Source organism: Coregonus lavaretus (genome assembly GCF_964263955.1).
Source record: "Coregonus lavaretus genome assembly, chromosome: 6".
In the NCBI taxonomy this organism is placed as follows: Eukaryota; Metazoa; Chordata; class Actinopteri; order Salmoniformes; family Salmonidae; genus Coregonus; species Coregonus lavaretus.
The window spans coordinates 9,787,367-9,809,666 of record NC_139993.1 but is presented as its reverse complement, the minus strand read 5'-3'; the positions used below and the strand labels follow the sequence as shown (position 1 = coordinate 9,809,666).

At 42.6% G+C, this 22,300-nt stretch overlaps 1 protein-coding gene across 2 annotated transcripts; it reads left to right on the top strand.

Moving 5' to 3' along the window:
• The first annotated feature begins 8,415 nt into the window (after positions 1 to 8,415).
• LOC311130829 (presenilin-2-like) lies at positions 8,416 to 21,907 on the top strand. 2 transcript variants are annotated; one of them, XM_084163632.1, is made up of 11 exons: positions 8,416 to 8,552; positions 8,923 to 9,098; positions 10,921 to 11,141; positions 11,962 to 12,103; positions 12,340 to 12,407; positions 13,867 to 14,087; positions 16,192 to 16,290; positions 18,529 to 18,597; positions 18,795 to 18,917; positions 19,254 to 19,369; positions 20,744 to 21,907. In XM_084163632.1, exons 2-11 carry the CDS (start codon positions 8,970 to 8,972, stop codon positions 20,897 to 20,899), a joined length of 1,344 nt encoding a protein of 447 aa, XP_084019758.1. In that variant the 5' UTR covers positions 8,416 to 8,552; positions 8,923 to 8,969; the 3' UTR covers positions 20,900 to 21,907. The 2 variants fall into 2 exon arrangements, with proteins under 2 accessions (XP_084019758.1, XP_084019759.1); XM_084163633.1 differs by having other exon boundaries at positions 8,430 to 8,552; positions 8,950 to 9,098; positions 20,744 to 21,898.
• The last annotated feature ends 393 nt before the right edge of the window (positions 21,908 to 22,300 follow it).

The following is a 22,300-nucleotide window of genomic DNA, read 5'->3' as shown; positions in this document are numbered from 1 at the left end:
AATTGTTGGGAAAATTACTTGTGTCATGCACAAAGTAGATGTCCTAACCGACTTGCTAAAACTATAGTTTGTTAACTTGTAAACGAGTTTTAATGACTCCAACCTAAGTGTATGTAAACTTCCGACTTCAACTGTATCTACACACCATATTGTTTTTATTGTGAAAAAAAGTATATATAAAAAGTACAAAAATGAAATATCATAATTGGATAAGTCTCCAACCCCCTGAGTTAATACTTAGTGGAAGCACTTTTGGCAGCAATTACAGCTGTGAGGCTGTTGGGATATGTCTCTACCAACTTTTCACATCTAGATTTGTCAATATTTTACTGTTCTTCTTTACATAACTGTTCAAGCTCTGTCAAGTTCCTTGGAGAGCGTTCATGGACAGCAATCTTCAAGTCATGTCACACATTTTTCGATTGGATTTAGGTTGGGACTCTGACTGGGCCACTCAAGGACATTTACCTTTTTATTCCTTAGCCCCACCACTGTAGCTTTGGCTGTGTGCTTCGGGTCGTTGTCATGCTGAAAGGTGATCTTCCATCCAAGTATCAGCTTTTTTGCAGAAGGAAGCAGGCTTTCTAAACACACGGAAGTGCAAACACACCAAGCCAGTCGTGAAGAGGGCACGACAAAGCCTATTCCCCCTCAGGAGACTGAAAAGATTTGGCATGGGTCCTCAGATCCTCAAAAAATTATACAGCTGCACCATCGAGAGCATCCTGACTGGTTGCATCACTGCCTGGTATGGCAACTGCTTGGCCTCCGACCGCAACGCACTACAGAGGGTAGTGCGTACGGCCCAGTACATCACTGGGGCCAAGCTTCCTGCCATCCAGGACCTCTATACCAGGCGGTGTCAGAGGAAGGCCCTCAAAATTGTCAAAGACTCCAGCCACCCTAGTCATAGACTGTTCTCTCTGTTACCACACGGCAAGCGGTACCGGAGTGCCAAGTCTAGGTCCAAAAGACTTCTCAACAGCTTCTACCCCCAAGCTATAAGACTCCTGAACAGCTAATCATGGCTACCCGGACTATTTGCACCCCATCTTTTTACGCTGCTGCTACTCTGTTAATTATTTATGCATAGTCACTTTAACTCTACCCACATGTACATATTACTTCAACTACCTCAACTAGCCGGTGCCCCCGCACATTGACTCTGCACCGGTACCCCCCTGTATATATAGCCTCCCTACTGTTATTTTATTTTACTTCTGCTCTTTTTTTCTCAACACTTTTTTGTTGTTTTATTCTACTTTCTTTTAATTAAAAATAAATGCACTGTTGGTTAAGGGCTGTAAGTAAGCATTTCACTGTAATGTCTGCACCTGTTGTATTCGGCGCATGTGGCCAATAAAATTTGATTTGATTTGATTTCCTCAAGGACTTTTCTCTACATTGCTCCATTTATTTTACCTTATATCCTGGGGCCTTATTTATAAATGTTGTGCCCATTTTAAAGTAATTAAATATCAATTTCTGAAAAGACTGTGTACGCACACAAATATTGAGATTCATAAACTTGGCGCACGCCATACATACACGTTTCCCATTATAAATCAGACCTGTCGTAAAACTGTGCGTGCATGAACGAGCATTATGACTCCACCTGAGTAATGACCATCATTCACCTTTTATGGTGACAATAACGTTCTCACGTCAAGTTCAGTTTTTTTTGCGTGAAAACTGCCGCATGCATGTTTTGGGGCATATTTTGTGCTTACACAACATTTAGAAATGAGGCCCCTGATGAGTGCCACAGTCTCTGACGATGAGAAACATCCCCATAACATGATGCTGCCACCACCATGCTTCACAGTAGGGACAGTGTTGTTTGGGTGATGTGCCATGTTGGGTTTGTGCCAAATATAACACTTGTCATTTAGGCCAAAAGGTTCCGTTTTAGTTTTCGTCAGACCACAAAACTTTTTGCCACATGGCTACAGAATCTCCCAAGTGTTTTTTTTGTTGCATACTTCAAATGGGATTTAAGGTGGGATATCTTGAGTAATGGCTTCCTTCTTTCCACCCTATCATACATGCCAGATTTGTGGAGCAGAGGAGGCTGGTGGGAGAAGCTATAGGAGGACATGCTCATTGTAATGGCTGGAATGGAATAAATGGAAACTGAGTCAAACGTGGTTTCCATATGTTTGATGTTTGATACCGTTCCATTAATTCCATTCCAGCCATTACAATGAGCCAGTCCTCCTATAGCTCCTCCCACCAGACTCCACTGTTGTGGCATGCTTGGGATATTGTTGTCACATGCACACTTTGACCAGTCTTGGCCATAAAAGCCTGTAGCTCTTTCAAAGTTGCCATTTGACTCTTGCTAGCCTCTTTGATCAGTCTCCTACTTGCTCGGTCATCCAGTTTGGAGGGACGGCCTGATCTAGGCAGGGTCTTGGTCTTGCCATACACCATCCACTTCTTAATAATCGTCTTGACCGTACTCCAAGGGATATTCAAGGCCTTTCAAATATTTGTATACCCATCCCCTGATCTGTGCCTTTCCACAACTTTGTCCCGGAGTACTTTTGAAAGCTCCTTGGTGCTCATGGTTGAGTGTTTGCTTTGCAATTCACTACCCAGCAGAGGGAACCTACAGGAACTGCCAAATGTATCCTGAAATCATATGAATCACTACAATTTAACAGAGGTGGAGGCCAATTAACTTGGTGTGTGATTTTGAAGGTGACTGGTTAGCCTGAGCTAATTTAGGATTGCTATTACAAGGGGGGTGGACACTTATCCAACCAAGCTATTTTTGTTTAATGTTTTTATTGATTTTCCAAAAACAAAATCTGAATATTTTTCTTCACTTGGAAGTTGTGGGGTAGGATGTGTAGATCAGTGGAGGCTCCTCAGAGGAGGTAGGGGAGTACCATCCCCCTCAGTGAATTTCATAAAAATAAACATAGTGAAACATTAGAAAGGTATTATTTTTATATAAAACTATACTAAATATAATCACGTCACCAAATAATTGATTAAAACACACTGTTTTGAAATGAAAGTCTACAGTAGCCACAACAGCACTCTCTGGGGTACCACCATGGTGTAGCCGGAGGACAGCTAGTTTCCGTCCTCCTCTGGGTACATTGCAATGTTCCCTCTAATTTATTTCGGCACTGAGCAAATTTCAGGTCTGCAGAGCGCAAACATGAACTTGTGAAAATTCTGTGCAACTTCCAGCACACGTTTACTGTGAACACTGAGGCTGTACCCGCTTTAAGTTACAGTTTCAGACAGTGGTCAAGTTGGCTACTGTGGTTATTTGATCATAATGTAGGCCTACCAGAGTGGCCTACTATCAAAAACAATGGAGAAAATGCATCCCATAACATTTTAACATGGAAACAGCTGTTCTATCATTCAGCCTACAGTAGCAGCCAATGTGTGGTGTTCAATGTAGGCCTATATTCCATGAGACCTTTGAAAAAAACATGCAGGGCTTGACATTAACCTGTTTATTCACTTGTCCTTCAGACAAGTAGGTGACTGAAATGTTGTTGTGTTGTTTGATTCAAGAAACCACTTTACAAAATAAAATGCATTATAATTCCCATACAATTATTACAGAGAATCAGACAAATTATGATACTTTCTGCCTTTTGGCTACTTAGCTTATTCAAGAACGTCTCAAAATACAACACTGCCCCTTTAAGACAAAAAATAGCTCTTTACCCGACTTGTTTTTCAAAGATGTCTAGAAATGTACACGTTTTGTGCTCTTGTAGGAAGCAATCGAGTGGCGCAGCGGTCTAAGGCACTGCATCTCAGTGCTTAAGGCGTCACTACAGACCCCCTGGTTCGATTCCAGGCTATATCACAACCAGCCGTGATTGGGAGTCCCATAGGGCGGGGCTGAGTCGTGTCACTGTGCCAATGCAATAGAATCCTACTCCAATGTGTTCTGCCTACAACAAAATCTCTTGCAAAGTTTGCTTTGTTTCGGTATATTGCATTGAAAGTGGCTAATATTATGTTGATTCGGTCACAATTCCCATAGTAAAGGGAAAGTTGAGTGAAGTTCAATCTCGTGCTTCTCTGCGTGGGCTGATATGCTGATATTTCTTCTGCATGGCAGTCCCGGGGAGCTGCGCCCATGCGCACAGTTTAGAGGAAACATTGGTACATTGACGTCAATACAAAACCTAGGAGACTCATGGTTCTCACCCCCTTCCATAGACTTACAAAGTAATTATGACAACTTCCGGAGGACGTCCTCCAACCTATCAGAGCTCTTGCAGCATGAACTGACATTTTGTCCACCCAATCAAAGGATCAGAGAATGAATGTAATACTGAAAGCATAAGCTACAGCTAGCTAGCACTGCATTGCATAACATGTGGTAAGTAGTTGACTCAAAGAGAAAGACAATAGTTGAACAGTTTTGAACAAATTAATTTCTTCAAAAATGAAGGAGAAGCAAGAGAGAGAGAGCTAGCTATATTTCATCATTTTTTCACTTTCACTTACTTAGCTAGCGAATGCAGCTACCTAGTTTCAAACACCCGACTCAAACAGAGAGGGATGCGATGTTCGGTAGCTGGCTATGGCTATCCAACACTGGAACTCTTCCAAGTCAAGGTAAGCTTTTGGTTTGATTAATTTATTGCCACTTGGGCCCACCAGTGTAACTGCTAAACTGCTTGCTGTACACTGTACTGCATGATTGTAGCTAGCGGGTTTACTAATGCATTAGTTCTAGTAGTTATGTTGACTATGACGTTAGCTAATTTGGTGACAACGATGTAGACTGTGTGTAGCAGTTATGGTATGAAGGTTTGGCTTGGAACGTTTTTTTCACCTGGTCACAGACAGCTGTTGTGTTGTGCACTGAGGTCCACAAGCGAAGGGAAAAGGTGAGAGGAGGATAGTGCGTAGATGCGAGAAGGAATTATACAACGAGCAATGTGATCACGCTGTTTGTATGTGGGCTGCTATGAAAGTGAACTGTGTTTGCGGGTGATCAGGGGTGTATTCATTACGCCGATTTTGTTGAACAACGTTTCTTAAATGGAAGCGAACGAAACGGGGATAAACATACCTACATTTGTCCAATAAAAACTCTTGTTTGGACTAATGATTACACCCTAGATGCAGGCAAGAGTGTGCAAGGTGGTATTGAATGTGTCACTGTCTGTCACCTTGATTACTAAAACATTTCTCTCCACCTGTGCACCTACGTTTTAAACTTTAATTCGTAGGCTAGGTTGTACCAACCTCTTGATGGGTATAGGGAAAATTAGAGTATTTGGTATTTTATTAGCAGTTGTGGAAAAAGTACACAATTGTCACATACTTGAGTAAAAGTAAAGATACCTTAATAGAAAATGACTCAAGTAAAAGTGAAAGTCACCCGGTAAAATCGTTTTAAATATACTTAAGTATCAAAAGTAAATGTAATTGCTAAAATATACTTAAGTATCAAAAGTCAAATAAAAGTATACATTATTTCAAATTCCTTATATTAAGCAAACCAAACGGCACCATTTTCTTTTTATTTATTTACGGATAGCCAGGGGCACACTCCAACACTCAGACATCATTTACACACAATGCTTTTTTGTTTAGTGAGTCCGCCAGATCAGAGGCAGGAGAGATGACCAGGGATGTTCTCTTGATAAGTGTGTGAATTGGACCATTTTCCTGTCCTGCTAAGCATTCAAAATGTAACGAGTACTTTTGGGTGTCAGGAAAAATTGATGGAGTAAAAAGTACATTATTTTCTGTAGGAACAGTGGCGGCTCCTGAAAAAATTCTCAGGGGGGGCAATTTTTCTGATGATTTAGGTGACCTACACACATTTTAAAAAAAGATATGTCCAGCAACAACATGAAGACAGGGGCAGCATATAAGTCAATACCAGAAGCATTTATTGACTGATCTCAAAAGTGTTGGCTTACAAAAGCAAAATAAGTTATCACAGTAAAAATAATGAAGGGTGTTCTTTCACATTCCTCAACACTGCATAAACAATATGCATTTCCATAAAACACCTCATCTAATTGTGCCACAAAGTTGAAAAGTCCAAGAAAAATACCAGGGTTGGTGGAGCCCTCAGTTTCATCTTTGCCTCGCAAAGCTAACTCAAACACTCCGCAAAACTTCACACACTGGATTAGCCGGCTGAGGATGTGGCGGTTCTTGCTAACCTCATCGTTGTGGCGGCGGACAGCTAGCCTGTATCCCTCATCCAGTTGAGTGGCAATGTTCACTCTCCCCAAAGCAGACAATCTCAAACAGCTATCCATGTGGGTCTTTGACAGCTCATGTTTCTTAATCTTTTCTGAAAGATGGTGCATGTCCGTTACACCAGTCGCTGTCCAAGCGGTGCTGTCTGCCGTGCCGCCTTCAGGGTGAAAGAGTAAGCAGGGGTAGCAGAAGACTGCATTAGCTACATCGCAGCCTGCTAGCCAGGTTTTTCGTTCGTACCAATTTTTGGAAAATCCTCGGGTGTAGGACTTTCCCCCTTTAGTAGAAACCTGTTGAATTATAAAATTTGGTCTGGGAGGTCCTAATTGTTTCGTTGCCAATTTATCTTGATTTGTTCGCCGACAAAAAGGAACTTCTTTCAAAGAGACAATCGAGTTGCACTGAACGCTAGCCATCTTGACAGTAGTACGTGAATTGATTGACGCTGCTACCCGCTCTTTTCTTAGTTACGTTCATGGTTATGTTACGTATGACGAAAGCGCGTAAGTGCAAGCCCTCCCGGAACCCATAGAGATTGTATTGAAAGCTCTGATATTTGAAAAAAAAAGATTTTACATGAGAGACTTCTGGGGCGATTTTCAACCTGACTGAAATCGCCCCAAAAGGGGCGGGGCCATTTGAAGCACGACTTTAGCCTGATTGGACATTTAGTGGCAGATCAGACGTCTAGATTAGAACACTGATAACTACTGTTGCCGTGATATAATTGATTAGAAAAAAAATCCCTTCCTTTTCCCGTTTGGCAGTGCGTCGCCCATATCGCCCTAATGAACACACCGCCCCTGTGTAGGAATGTAGTGAAGTAAAAGTAAAAGTTGTCAAAATTATAAATAGTAAAGTACAGATACCCCCAAAAACTACTTAAGTAGTACTTTAAAGTATTTTTACTTAAGTACTTTACACAACTGTTTATTAGGATCCCCATTGGCTGTTACGAAAGCAGCAGCTACTCTTCCTGGGGTCCACTCAAAACATGAAACATGACATAATACAGGACAATAATAGACAATAACAGCTCAAGGACAGAACTACATACATTTTAAAATGGCTAGGTCAAATAGGGGAGAGGCGGTGTGCCGTGAGGTGTTGCTTTATCTGTTGTTGTTTTTTAAACCAGTTTTGCTGTTCATTTGAGCAATATGAGATGGAAGAGAGTTCCATGCAATAATGGCTCTATATAATACCGCATGCTTTCTTGAATTTTTTCTGGATTTGGGGACTGTGAAAAGACCCCTGGTGGCATGTCTGGTGGGGTAAGTGTGTGTGTGTCAGAGCGGTGTTTAAGTTGACTATGCAAACAATTTGGAATTTTCAGCACATTGTTTCTTATTAAAAGAAGTGATGCAGTCAGTCTCTCCTCAACTCTTAGCCAAGAGAGACTGGCATGCATAGTATTTATATTAGTCCTCTGATTACAACGCAGCTCTGTTCTGGGCCAGCTGCAGCTTCACTAGGTATTTCTTTGCAGCACTTGACCACTTGACTGGACAATAATCAAGATAAGACAACTAGAGCCTGCAGGAGTTGCTTTTTTGAGTGTGGTGTCAAAAAAGCAGAGCATCTCTTTATTATGGACAGACCTCTCCCCATCTTCACAACCATTGAATCAACATGTTTTGACCATGACAGTTTACAATCTAAGGTAACACCAAGTAATTGAGTCTCCTCAACTTGTTCAACAGCCACACCATTCATTTCCAGATGCAACTGTGGTCTAGAGTTTAGGGAATGATTTGTACCAAATGCAATGCTCAAATATCATGTAGCAGCCTAAACCTATCGATGTTACATTGAGCTGGGTGAATGGAATATGAAGGACAGTCATCCAATATGCTGAAATAGAAATAAGGCCATGCTCATAAACATTATTGATCGTCCTCCCAAATCTTAAACGGCACCGACTGCCACTGGTGCCTATTTTAAAACCTATTTTAATGTATTTGAATTCTAGGCAATAAGGCAACAAAACATTTGAAAGGGGGTGTAGACTTTATATAGCACTGTAAGATGAGGTGGTTGTATTTGCACACAAAAAAAATGGTTACAAGTTTAATCGAAAATGATTTTTTCTATATTTTTACTTTTAACATTCTTATTTTTTTTTTGTATTTTTACGAAGCAACATTTTTTTGAAGTCACAAGTTGTCTAGTGACGTTTCAGAAGCACGGATCACGTGGTCCACCAGACATCAGCTGATGACTTCCGTTGTTGCCATTCTGCTTGTCGTTGGAGATAAGAGCAATTGCAGAAGCGCTTTATTTCATCCAAGAACGGACTCGGTTTCCCTGGTCTTGTTGATGTCAAATTAAGGATTAAGAAGGTACTTTGACACGTTTAAAAACGAACTTTAATATAGGATGTACAGCTTTTTTTCTTATACTAATACGCTTGCTAGCTAGTCAGTAAACTAACTTCCACTTCTCACAAACTGATCTAAATACCAGACTGTAGTGGCTAAATCAATCCATTGCGTTAAGTCTCCTTTTAGCTAGCTACATAACGTTAGAATATCCTGAAATTATGTATACATTTTTAGCCTACGTTTTTCGATGTCAACATACTCGATAATGCAGTCAGTCAAAAAAAGAGTGCGGGACTATAATGATTGGGCGTCAGTAAAGTTGCAGTTCCTTCGGGTTTTTTTGTCAATAACGTCGCAATGAATTTTGTCTTGACTCATTTGTAAAAAGAAATTGCAGCAGTGTCCCTCTCCTCAGTCGTCGCTAACATTCCATCAATGAGTGCTTCGGACAGTGAAGAGGACTCCTACAATGAGAGGACAGCTCTGGTTGCATCCAAGATACCGCCTGTGCCATCTTACCAACAAGACCCCGACCAACCCCAGCCTGCAGACATGGAGCCCAGGGTAGGTGTCCTCTGCACTGTTGGGCAAGTGCCCTTTCCCGGAGCAGGGACACCTTGGATCATTTCAATGGCTCTATCTCAATTGGTTTTTGTGATTCCTTGCATCCTATCTCCTCACCTCCTTCGCAACCGTATTGGAGGAGATGGTCCAAGGTCCCTCCCAGGACCGTCCCCAAAGCATTTTGAGAAGTAGGCGAGGAGAGCGGATGCAATGAATTGAGAAAGAGCCTTTGAATAAAGTGTCTGCAACTCTTAGATAGTGGTGATTGTGATGAAGATATACAGTTGTGGTCAAAAGTTTTGAGAATGACACAAATACTAATTTTCACAAAGTCTGCTGCCTCAGTTTTGATGATGGCAATTTGCATATACTCCAGAATGTCATGAAGAGTGATCAGATGAATTGCAATTCATTGCAAAGTCCCTCTTTGCCATGAAAATGAACTTAATCCCAAAAACACATTTCCACTGCATTTCAGCCCTGCCACAAAAAAGGACCAGCTGACATCATGTCAGTGATTCTCTCGTTAACACAGGTGAGAGTGTTGACGAGAACAAGGCTGGAGATCACTCTGTCATGCTGATTGAGTTAGAATAACAGACTGGAAGCTTTAAAAGGAGGGTGGTGCTTGAAATCATTGTTCTTCCTCTGTTAACCATGGTTACCTGTAAGGAAACACGTGCCGTCATCATTGCTTTGCACAAAAAGGGCTTCACAGGCAAGGATATTGCTGCTAGTAAGATTGCACCTAAATCAACCATTTATCGGATCATCAAGAACTTAAATGAGAGAGGTTAAATTGTTGTGAAGGCGTCAGGGCGCCCAAGAAAGTCCAGCAAGCGCTAGGACCGTCTCCTAAAGTTGATTCAGCTGCGGGATCGGGGCACCACCAGTGCAGAGCTTGCTCAGGAATGGCAGCAGGCAGGTGTGAGTGCATCTGCACGCACAATGAGGCGAAGACTTTTGGAGGATGGCCTGGTGTCAAGAAGGGCAGCAAAGAAGCCACTTCTCTCCAGGAAAAACATCAGAGACAGACTGATATTCTGCAAAAGGTACAGGGATTGGACTGTTGAGGACTGGGGTAAAGTCATTTTCTCTGATGAATTCCCTTTCCGATTGTTTGGGGCATCCGGAAAAAAGCTTGTCCGGAGAAGACAAGGTGAGCGCTACCATCAGTCCTGTGTCATGCCAACCTTAAATCATCCTGAGACCATTCATGTGTGGGGTTGCTTCTCAGCCAAGGGAGTGGGCTCACTCACAATTTTGCCTAAGAACACAGCCATGAATAAAGAATGGTACCAACACATCCTCTGAGAGCAACTTCTCCCAACCATCCAAGAACAGTTCTCAAGAGGCGGGTGGACAAACAAAAACCCACACATTTTGACAAACTCCAAGCATTGATTATGCAAGAACGGGCTGCCATCAGTCAGGATGTGGCCCAGAAGTTAATTGATAGCATGCCATGGCGGATTGCAGAGGTCTTGAAAAAGAAGGGTCAACACTGCAAATATTGACTCTTTGCATAAACTTAATGTAATTGTCAATAAAAGCCTTTGACACTTATGGAATGCTTGTAATTATACTTCAGTATACCATAGTATCATCTGACAAAAATATCTCATAACACTGAAGCAGCGAACTTTGTGAAGACAAAAATTTGTGTCATTCTCAACTTTTGACCACGACTGTACTGTGGGTACCACAGCCACTACTTGCTATTTTCTATTGACTCCTTCATAGTGCAATAATAACACTTATTCACACCATGTACTATTTCCATGTAATAAGCAATGCTAAAAAATGCTCCATTACCTTGCAGCGGCACCCGGTGGCCCCAGAGCCTGCAGCTGAGCCCCCCAGCCTGGACAGGAGTGTCGTGGAGCGGGAGCCCGTAGACCTGGAGGACGACGAGGAGCTCACCCTCAAGTACGGCGCCAAGCATGTCATCATGCTGTTCGTCCCCGTCACCCTTTGCATGGTGGTCGTCGTAGCCACCATCAAGTCGGTCAGCTTCTACACTGAGAAGAACGGACAGCAGCTGTAAGCGTTTTTTTCCCTTCCGTTTAGTAGCCTACCTTGGGTTATGTTCATGAGGCATCAAACGGAAGAAAACAGACAGAAGCGGGGAGGGGCTGCTACCTGGACCTGTCCAATAAGAAATACACATTTTCGTGTTCTGTTTCAAAAAGTGTTCTGTTGTGTGCCCTAATGAACACGACCCAGTGTAATATGAGAAGAGATGCTTCTTTGCGTGATGATATGAGATGAGCTGCTTCTATGCAAGACATTATGAGACGAGGTGGTTCTCGCAGATCTTTATGACAGCTCCTTGAGGGAACTTTTCCTGGGATTTGACACTGACATGCTTAGAACTTAATAGTCTTTATAACTTGAGTATGTTACGCAACTGGTTTTCCCACACTTTAGTACAAGCTAAGTTCATATCTAGCTCACTGGAACTAAGGCTAAATTAGGGGTGGCCCACCCTCCCTCTGGACATGGTGTGCAGGCTTATGCACCAGCCCTACTATAACATAGCTTGAAATCCTGAACCTGAAGGTGTGTTCGAGTAGGGCTGGAGCAAAATCCTGCAGGAGGGTAGCTAGCTAGAAGGGTCACTGAGAAGGGTTGGCCACTTATGAGATAAAGATTAGGTGTAGATAATATTAGGTTTAGAGTTAAGTTGCCCCTAGATGCTGATCCAGGGTCAGTTCTGCATTTCCCCCACCAATAGTTAAGGTTAGGCTTGGGGGAGGGGACGCTGATCCTAGATCTGTACCTAGGGGGAAACTACACCAAGGAGCATAGTATTAGTGTCAGGCCGATTTCATGATTGTTGATTTGACTCTGGCCCTGTTAGGATCTACACGCCATTCACAGAGGACACAGACACGGTGGGCGAGCGGCTGCTCAACTCTGTGCTCAACACCCTCATCATGATCAGCGTCATCGTGGTCATGACCATCTTCCTGGTCGTGCTTTACAAATACCGCTGCTACAAGGTGAGACAGGCCAAGGGTGTATTCAGTGATGTGAAACATTCTGAACGTTGCAGATAGAAATAGAATGAATACAGCGGACACGATTCCCTGGTATTCTATCTGACAGGGAATCATATCTGTTGTTTTACACCGTACATTTCTATCTAAACGTTCTGTAACGTTACATCCTCCTGAACAGGCCCCAAGCTTGGAGTGCTACATTCTAAATCTGTGTGTCATGGTTCATTCTGTTCTAGTTCATTCACGGATGGCTCATCCTGTCCTCACTGATGCTGCTCTTCTGGTTCAGCTTCTTGTACCTGGGGTGAGTGGCCCTCCCTGCAATTGTTTGTAGTCAGCCCTATGGTATCATGTTGCCTGGCTGTTATGGTTGTTTCAAGGAGAGAGCGGGACAGGAAGGCTGTCTCAAATAATATATAGGCTCTTTATATGGGCTTAGTTCATGGCTCTGGTCAAAGGTAGTGCACTATATAGGGAATAGGATGTCATTTGAGATGTCACTTGTTTTACACCCCAACACACCATATGCATTTTGGACAGTAAACTGGAAGTGCCTCTCTGAGCTATGGTTATTCTGGGCAAGTTAAATTGTGTGTGTGTGGCCTACTTGGCCCCTGCCTGTTCAACAATGCTTGCGTTAGCCCGGTGTTATTGATACACGAAGCAAGGGGAACTGATACTGCTGCCTCATTGGAAGCAGAACCTGTTAATATGTATTTTGCTGCCACTTTTCTCTGTGGCTATTGACACTTTTCCAAAAATATTGCCTTATAGCAATTTCCACCACACTAGTGTATTTTTTTATTTTATTTTTTTATTTCACCTTTATTTTACCAGGTAAACCAGTTGAGAACAGGTTCTCATTTACAACTGCGACCTGGCCAAGATAAAGCAAAGCAGTGCAATAAAAACAACACAGAGTTACATATGGGGTAAAAAACATAAAGTCAAAAATACAACAGAAAATATATATACAGTGTGTGCATATGTAGCAAGTTATGGAGGTAAGGCAATAAATAGGCTATAGTGCAGAATAATTACAATAGTATTAACACTGGAATGCTAGATGTGCAAGAGATTATGTGCAAATAGAGATACTGGGGTGCAAAAGAGCAAAATAAATAACAATATAGGGATGAGGTAGTTGGGTGGGCTAATTTCAGATGGGCTGTGTACAGGTGCAGTGATCGGTAAGGTGCTCTGACAACTGATGCTTAAAGTTATTGAGGGAGATAAGAGTCTCCAGCTTCAGAGATTTTTGCAATTCGTTCCAGTCATTGGCAGCAGAGAACTGGAAGGAATGGCGGCCAAAGGAGGTATTAAGTAACTTTGTTATTGAAATGAAAAATATTATATTACAATGCTTGTGTTGTTAGCTAAAACTTCTACCCCCTCAGCTTTTCTTATTTAAAGAACTGTCTGACAGATCTGAAAGATCACCTTAGTCCCTGGGCCAGAGATTTAACTTAAACAGAACCCCACTGTCTTCACTTACATCAAAGGCAGCATTCTAATTCCTCAGTTCAAACTCTGGATGGGAGCATCTCAACAGTTTAATGTGAATTCCTCATCCTAAAAGACAGGACAGATGAAAGGAAGGGTATTCATCTGACCTACTCAGATCACTATGGATGAAGGATAGGAGGTGAGGAAAGGAAGCCACTAGTGACCATTGAGATACGTCCCTTGTCTGTAAAGCAGTTTGAGGTTTGAATGCACTTTAAATAAAGTTTGATTTGACATATCGCTCTCCTCCTATCCAGGGAGGTATTTAAAACCTACAACATGGCCATGGATTACCCCACAGTAGCCATGATCATCTGGAACTTTGGGGCAGTGGGAATGATCTGCATACACTGGAAGGGGCCCCTGCAGCTGCAGCAGGCCTACCTCATCGCCATCTCGGCCCTCATGGCCCTGATGTTCATCAAGTACCTGCCCGAGTGGTCCGCCTGGGTCATCCTGGGAGCCATCTCCGTCTACGGTGAGTAGGAGGGCTCAGAGTACATATTGCTTGTGGTTTCTACTGTCTGGGAAACAACCCCTAGCAATTTAGTCTCTAGTCTAGACACTAAGGTGATTTGAAACGATTGGATAGGTATAAGGTCCTTGAATAGGTATAATCATTTCCACTTAGCATATCCCTAAAGTTGTGGTCAAAAGTATTGGTCTTCACAAAGTTTGCTGCTTCAGTGTTTTTAGATATTTTTGTCAGATGTTACTATGGTATACTGAAGTATAATTACAAGCATTCCATAAGTGTCAAAGGCTTTTATTGACAATTACATTAAGTTTATGCAAAGAGTCTATTTGCAGTGTTGACCCTTCTTTTTCAAGACCTCTGCAATCTGCCCTGGCATGCTGTCAATTAACTTCTGGGCCACATCCTGACTGATGGCAGCCCATTCTTGCATAATCAATGTTGGTCAGAATTTGTGGGTTTTTGTTTGTCCACCCGCCTCTTGAGGATCGACCACAAGTTCTCAATGGGATTAAGGTCTGGGGAGTTTCCTGGCCATGGACCCACATTTTGGATGTTTTGTTCACCGAGCCACTTAGTTATCACTTTTGCCTTATGGCAAGGTGCTCCATCATGCTGGAAAAGGCATTGTTCGTCACCAAACTGTTCTTGGATGGTTGGGAGAAGTTGCTCTCAGAGGATGTGTTGGTACCATTCTTTATTCATGGCTGTGTTCTTAGGAAAAATTGTGAGTGAGCCCACTCCCTTGGCTAAGAAGCAACCCCACACATGAATGGTCTCAGGATGATTTAAGGTTGGCATGACACAGGACTGATGGTAGCGCTCACCTTGTCTTCTCCGGACAAGCTTTTTTCCGGATGCCCCAAACAATCGGAAAGGGAATTCATCAGAGAAAATGACTTTACCCCAGTCCTCAGCAGTCCAATCCCTGTACCTTTTGCAGAATATCAGTCGGTCCCTGATGTTTTTCCTGGAGAGAAGTGGCTTCCTCGCTGCCCTTCTTGATACCAGGCCATCCTCCAAAAGTATTGGCCTCACTGTGCGTGCAGATGCACTCACACCTGCCTGCTGCCATTCCTGAGCAAGCTCTGCACTGGTGGTGCCCCGATCCCGCAGCTGAATCAACTTTAGGAGACGGTCCTAGCGCTTGCTGGACTTTCTTGGGCGCCCTGATGCCTTCACAACAATTGAACCTCTCTCCTTGAAGTTCTTGATGATCCGATAAATGGTTGATTTAGGTGCAATCTTACTAGCAGCAATATCCTTGCCTGTGAAGCCCTTTTTGTGCAAAGCAATGATGACGGCACGTGTTTCCTTACAGGAAACCATGGTTAACAGAGGAAGAACAATGATTTCAAGCACCACCCTCCTTTTAAAGCTTCCAGTCTGTTATTCTAACTCAATCAGCATGACAGAGTGATCTCCAGCCTTGTTCTCGTCAACACTCTCACCTGTGTTAACGAGAGAATCACTGACATGATGTCAGCTGGTCCTTTTTTGTGGCAGGGCTGAAATGCAGTGGAAATGTGTTTTTGGGATTAAGTTCATTTTCATGGCAAAGAGGGACTTTGCAATTAATTGCAATTCATCTGACCACTCTTCATAACATTCTGGAGTATATGCAAATTGCCATCTTAAAAACTGAGGCAGCAGACTTTGTGAAAATTAATATTTGTGTCATTCTCAACTTTTGACCACGACTGTAGGCAAGGTGGAGGTTCCATCTTTTGTCTAGAAACGTAGCAGATTTGAAAGTATTGGAGTGGTGCAAGGTCCTTGGATGGGTATAACTTCCACCTAGCCTATCCCAGTGCAAGGTGAATCTACCATTTTATTACGTATACCTATCTAATCCTTTCAGATCTTCGTGAATAGCCAAGAGGACGGGCCCTTTGTAATGGTATAGGTGTTAAATTGACACTTATTTTTATCTGTAATGGTGGAGCAGTTATGCTGCTGTACAGACATTGACTATTAGCTGAGCACCACCTATCAAAAAGTGTGCGATTTCATCATGTATAAATGTTGCAATCATTCTTCCAGTAGTTCAGTACTTTTTTTGCTCATTCAGAAATTCCTGTGTCATGCTGTTGTCCTTTGTTTGCAGATTTGGTTGCAGTCTTGTGCCCCAAAGGTCCTCTCAGGATGCTTGTAGAGACAGCACAGGAGCGCAACGAGCCCATCTTCCCTGCACTCATATATTCATGTAAGTACAAGGTTTTGTTCATTGGGGCACACCGTAGAAAACTGTTTTGCAACAGAAAGTGTTTCTTGTTAAACAAGTTCAGGGGTGTGTATTATCTTGAAACCAAATGGAACGAATTTGTCCAATAAACTCTCATTTTTGTTGCAAATTGTTTTGCTACGGTGCAAAAGGTTTTGTTACCATTTGAGTTTTTTTTTCATTTTCGTTCTTACAATTTTATTTTAAATATGGTGGGTGCAGTGGGGAGAACAAGTATTTGATACACTGCCGATTTTGCAGGTTTTCCTACTTACAAAGCATGTAGAGGTCTGTAATTTTTATCATAGGTACACTTCAACTGTGAGACGGAATCTAAAACAAAAATCCAGAAAATCACATTGTATGATTTTTAAGTAATTAATTTGCATTTTATTGTATTACATAAGAATTCCGACTCTCACAGACCTGTTAGTTTTTCTTTAAGAAGCCCTCATGTTCTCCACTCATTACCTGTATTACCTGCACCTGTTTGAACTCGTTACCTGTATAAAAGACACCTGTCCACACACTCAATCAAACAGACTCCAACCTCTCCACAATGGCCAAGACCAGAGAGCTGTGTAAGGACATCAGGGATAAAATTGTAGACCTGCACAAGGCTGGGATGGGCTACAGGACAATAGGCAAGCAGCTTGGTGAAAAGGTAACAACTGTTGGCGCAATTATTAGAAAATGGAAGAAGTTCAAAATGACGGTCAATCACCCTCGGTCTGGGGCTCCATGCAAGGTCTCACCTCGTGGGGCATCAATGATCATGAGGAAGGTGAGGGTTCAGCCCAGAACTACACGGCAGGACCTGGTCAATGACCTGAAGAGAGCTGGGACCACAGTCTCAAAGAAAACCATTAGTAACACACTACGCCGTCATGGATTAAAATCCTGCAGCGCACGCAAGGTCCCCCTGCTTAAGCCAGCGCATGTCCAGGCCCGTCTGAAGTTTGCCAATGACCATCTGGATGATCCAAAGGAGGAATGGGGGAAGGTCATGTGGTCTGATGAGACAAAAATATAGCTTTTTGGTCTAAACTCCACTCGCTGTGTTTGGAGGAAGAAGAAGGATGAGTACAACCCCAAGAACACCATCCCAACCGTGAAGCATGGAGGTGGAAACATCATTCTTTGGGGATGCTTTTCTGCAAAGGGGACAGGACGACTGCACCGAGGGGAGGATGGATGGGGCCATGTATCGTGAGATCTTGGCCAACAACCTCCTTCCCTCAGTAAGAGCATTGAAGATGGGTCGTGGCTGGGTCTTCCAGCATGACAACGACCTGAAACACACAGCCAGGGTAACTAAGGAGTGGCTCCATAAGAAGCATCTCAAGGTCCTGGAGTGGCCTAGCCAGTCTCCAGACCTGAACCCAATAGAAAATCTTTGGAGGGAGCTGATAGTCTGTATTGCCCAGCGACAGCCCCGAAACCTGAAGGATCTGGAGAAGGTCTGTATGGAGGAGTGGGCCAAAATCCCTGCTGCAATGTGTGCAAACCTGGTCAAGACCTACAGGAAACGTATGATCTCTGTAATTGCAAACAAAGGTTTCTGTACCAAATATTAAGTTCTGCTTTTCTGATGTATCAAATACTTATGTAATGCAAATTAATTACTTAAAAATCATACAATGTGATTTTCTGGATTTTTGTTTTAGATTCCGTCTCTCACAGTTTAAGTGTACCTATGATAAAAATTACAGACCTCTACATGCTTTGTAAGTAGGAAAACCTGCATAATCGGCAGTGTATCAAATACTTGTTCTCCCCACTGTATTTGTCCTATTTCACACATGTACAAGTGTGTATTATACGCATGTGTGAATTGGAAATATAATTTATAGATATTTTTTTTTCAATCTCTCAATTCCCCGAGACACCCTCGGAGAGTAGGGTCACAGCCACGGTCTGCCATTATCATCTGGAGCAATTTAGGGTTAAGTGCTTTGGTAAAGGACACATAATGAACACTACCCAGCTTTGAGGGAATAGGCATCATACAAAGCAGTGGCTCGTTGTCTTGGTGCCCTTTATGTGTGTTTGTTTTAGTTCAATTCAGATTTGACCAAAATGTTTGTTCGGTTTCTTTGAGCTGGTTCTCGAGCCTTTGGTATGGTTCGTAATTTCCTTCCATAAGGATGCCTTTCGACCAAAATTACGAGTCTTGCAGAATTGCACCAGTTTCCTAATAAGACTTTCATTTATTTTTAGCTGCCATGATATGGATGGTTGGGATGGCCAACCCAGCAATAAATGCAGAGCCCACAAATGAAGAGACAGGTACGTGTCGTATAATTTCTGCTTATAACCCTTTGGCTTTAACAATGCTCAGTTTGTTCCTAGTCTCAACCATAGATATAGTTATATTGTCTATGGTATCAACAGTCAAACAGTTTAACATTGTAACGTTCAAGTCCATTGTAGATTTGAATGAAGGACTTAAAATGAATAAACTGTTGCCATTTTCGGTTCCTCAGACGAGGAAGCACATCAGAGTGAGGGCAGCGCCCTGGCGGGAGACTGGGCGGAGCCAGAGACCCAAGTGTCCTCAGGGATGAACAGGTCCTACTCAACCGAGGACGACCTAGACGAGGAAGACCGTGAGTACTTTCTGAATCCTAAATCAACCACTAGCCCCTACCCCCTAGGCACGTCTGTAGGATCTGAAAGGATCAGATAGGTGTAAGCAATGGTGGTGAACATTACACCAGGCCTATCAGAGGGCAAAATGTAGTCATTTGCCATTTCTAGCCAATCCTTTAAGGGCTCCACAAATGCATAGGGGGTAGGGGTTGATTGGGCAAACATCTCCCATAGCAACATTTTCTCTCAATTATTTTTAGAATGCATTTTTGTTTTTATTTTATAATAAATGTGGTCTCTTGTGGTGTGAAACTAATAAAAATCGACATGCTGTGGTGTGGTATAATCTGCAGGAGGAGTCAAGCTGGGACTGGGGGACTTCATCTTCTACAGTGTGCTGGTGGGGAAGGCTGCCACCACCGGAGGAGACTGGAACACCACGCTGGCATGTTTTGTGGCCATTCTCATAGTGAGTGTTGCAGCCAGACCTAGGGCTGTTGCAGTGACCGTATTACCGCCACACCGTCAATCATGAGTCATAACCGCAGTAAAATTCCATGTGACTGTTGAGTAATCTCCTTTTATGCACTCTGGGCATGCGTTGGTAGTACTCAACTCGCTAACGACCATCAAGTTGCTAATGGTCTGGTACTCAGGGCTCTATTGTCCCTCTAACCACTCTGACATCAATGCAAAATCATATCAAACACTTATCATCAAAACAGTATCGTGCTTTTAAAACTCACCTCACTGAAGTTCAACAACTGTTTGAAACTGAGTGGAAAACATGGTCTTTGTGGATGTTGTTTCAAATTGAACAGCACTTTCTAAGGTGATGATTAATTCAAAACACCAATAAGCATATTAGAGCTTATTTATGCATAGGGCTATATATGAGCCCAAGCTTAAATCAAAATTAATTAAAATAATGATTGTCCCATAATATACTAAACATAGCCTACCGCATATTATGCACAGCAGTAAAACATAGAAAAAAAAAAAAAGATTTAAGATGTCTTTGGTACATAATTGGTCTAACCTATACTCCAAAATTAAACACATTTTAGTAATTACCTTTGAGTGTGAACTGTATTATTATGCATACTGGATGGACTGGTTACCGTATTCTACGTTCCAAATGTTCTATCCATGAGTCTGGGAGTGAACGTATAGACCTAGGTGATGCTGTTGGTTCATTGATTAGGCAGGGTGGCTTACATTTACATTTTAGTCATTTAGCAGACGCTCTTATCCAGAGCGACTTACAGTTAGTGAATACATATATATTGTTTTTATACTGGCCCCCCGTGGGAATCGAACCCACAACCCTGGCGTTGCAAACGCCATGCTCTTATCAACTGAGCTACATCCCTGCCGGCCATTCCCTCCCCTACCCTGGACGACGCTGGGCCAATTGTGCGCCGCCCATGAGTCTCCCGGTCACGGCCGGCTGCGACAGAGCCTGGATTCGAACCAGGATCTCTAGTGGCACAGTTAGCACTGCGATGCAGTGCCTTAGACCACTGCGCCACTCAGGAGACTACACCAATAAGCATATTGAGTTAGACTACAATTATAGTTTATAACTTTATTAGTTTTTTCTAATTGTATTTATGTATTTTTAACTGCTCAGTTGCAAGTCTGAACTAAGGTTCGTGATAAGCAGACCCATAGTAAACTAGAAAGGTAGTTTCAGCAGAAACTTTGGAATGGGTGTTGATTGCTAGCCTATTTAGTGTGGTGGCTAAGCTGAAATAGCCCTAAAAACTGTGTGATAAAGCACCAAATGTGGCCCATTTGTGGATTTGAAATGTTCTTTAATGACCCCTTCTGTGTCTCACAGGGACTCTGCCTCACTCTTCTACTGCTGGCCATATTCAAGAAGGCCCTCCCAGCTCTCCCCATCTCCATCACCTTTGGCCTGGTCTTCTACTTCTCTACAGACAACCTGGTCCGCCCCTTTATGGACAACCTCGCCGCACACCAGTTCTACATCTGACTTCCCCTCTGGGGGGTCAGTGGAACGCACAACCATTTTTTCCCCCACGCCTGTTCTCGTGTTTTCCACCAATGGTAGTCTGTGAGCAAAGATTTGATTGGGGGGGCTATAATGCTTTTAAATCAGATTGTGTATATTTTGCTAACAGGTCACCACAAACGAGGGTAAAATGCATCAGGGATTGTTTCATGTGGCCTTCAATGTGGCAGATAGACAGATACACTTGTCTTGTATCAATGTGTCTCAGTTCTTATTTTCCAGATATAGGATGGCGTCAAGTTTCTTCTCATTAGATAGGTCAATTTCGATAAGATGCAGGTCAGAAACAGGACATTATCAGGAGAAATCACATTTAAGTAATTTAGCAGACGCTCTTATCCAGAGCGACTTACAAATTGCACTATTGATCAATTTGAATTAGGCGTTGATGTCCCTCTCAACCAACTTTGGGTTCTTTTGAGGATAACTTGGCACTCCAATAGATCACAAGTGAAGTGGTAACTTGAACAGTCAAGACATGCTGCAGTGATCCATTCAAGTCAATTCCCCCTCAAATCTCTGCTCAAGGCTACTGGTTTTCAAAGGGGCAGTGCAGTCAAACTAGATTTTTATTTTTTAATGATATTTTCACACTGAAATTGTGAAAATGATGATAATGCCCTTTTTAGTGTAAGAGGTATTTTTTTATGCCTGTTCAAGTGGGATGGCGTTTTTGGCCCACGGTATGACATCACAATCGGATCTGAGTATTCTGACCCATTAACAAAAATGGTTCGCTCCTACAGACATTGAATCCCGTGGCTGTGGCTTGCTATATAAAGCAGGCAGACAGGTTACTGGGTGTATTTGGTGTTATTTTCATGAAATAAAGTGATTTATTAAACAGATGATTTAAAAATGTAATAAAAAAAAGACTGCATGGGAGCTTTAATGTCTGAGGAAAGCAGAAACCCAGAAAGTCCAATACACTGCTAAAAAAAATAAAGGGAACACTTAAACAACACAATGTAACTCCAAGTCAATCACACTTCTGTGAAATCAAACTGTCCACTTAGGAAGCAACACTGATTGACAAATTGCACATGCTGTTGTGCAAATGGAATAGACAACAGGTGGAAATTATAGGCAATTAGCAAGACACCCCCAATAAAGGAGTGGTTCTGCAGGTGGTGACCACAGACCACTTCTCAGTTCCTATGCTTCCTGGCTGATGTTTTGGTCACTTTTGAATGCTGGCGGTGCTTTCACTCTAGTGGTAGCATGAGACGGAGTCTACAACCCACACAAGTGGCTCAGGTAGTGCAGCTCATCCAGGATGGCACATCAATGCGAGCTGTGGCAAGAAGGTTTGCTGTGTCTGTCAGTGTAGTGTCCAGAGCATGGAGGCGCTACCAGAAGACA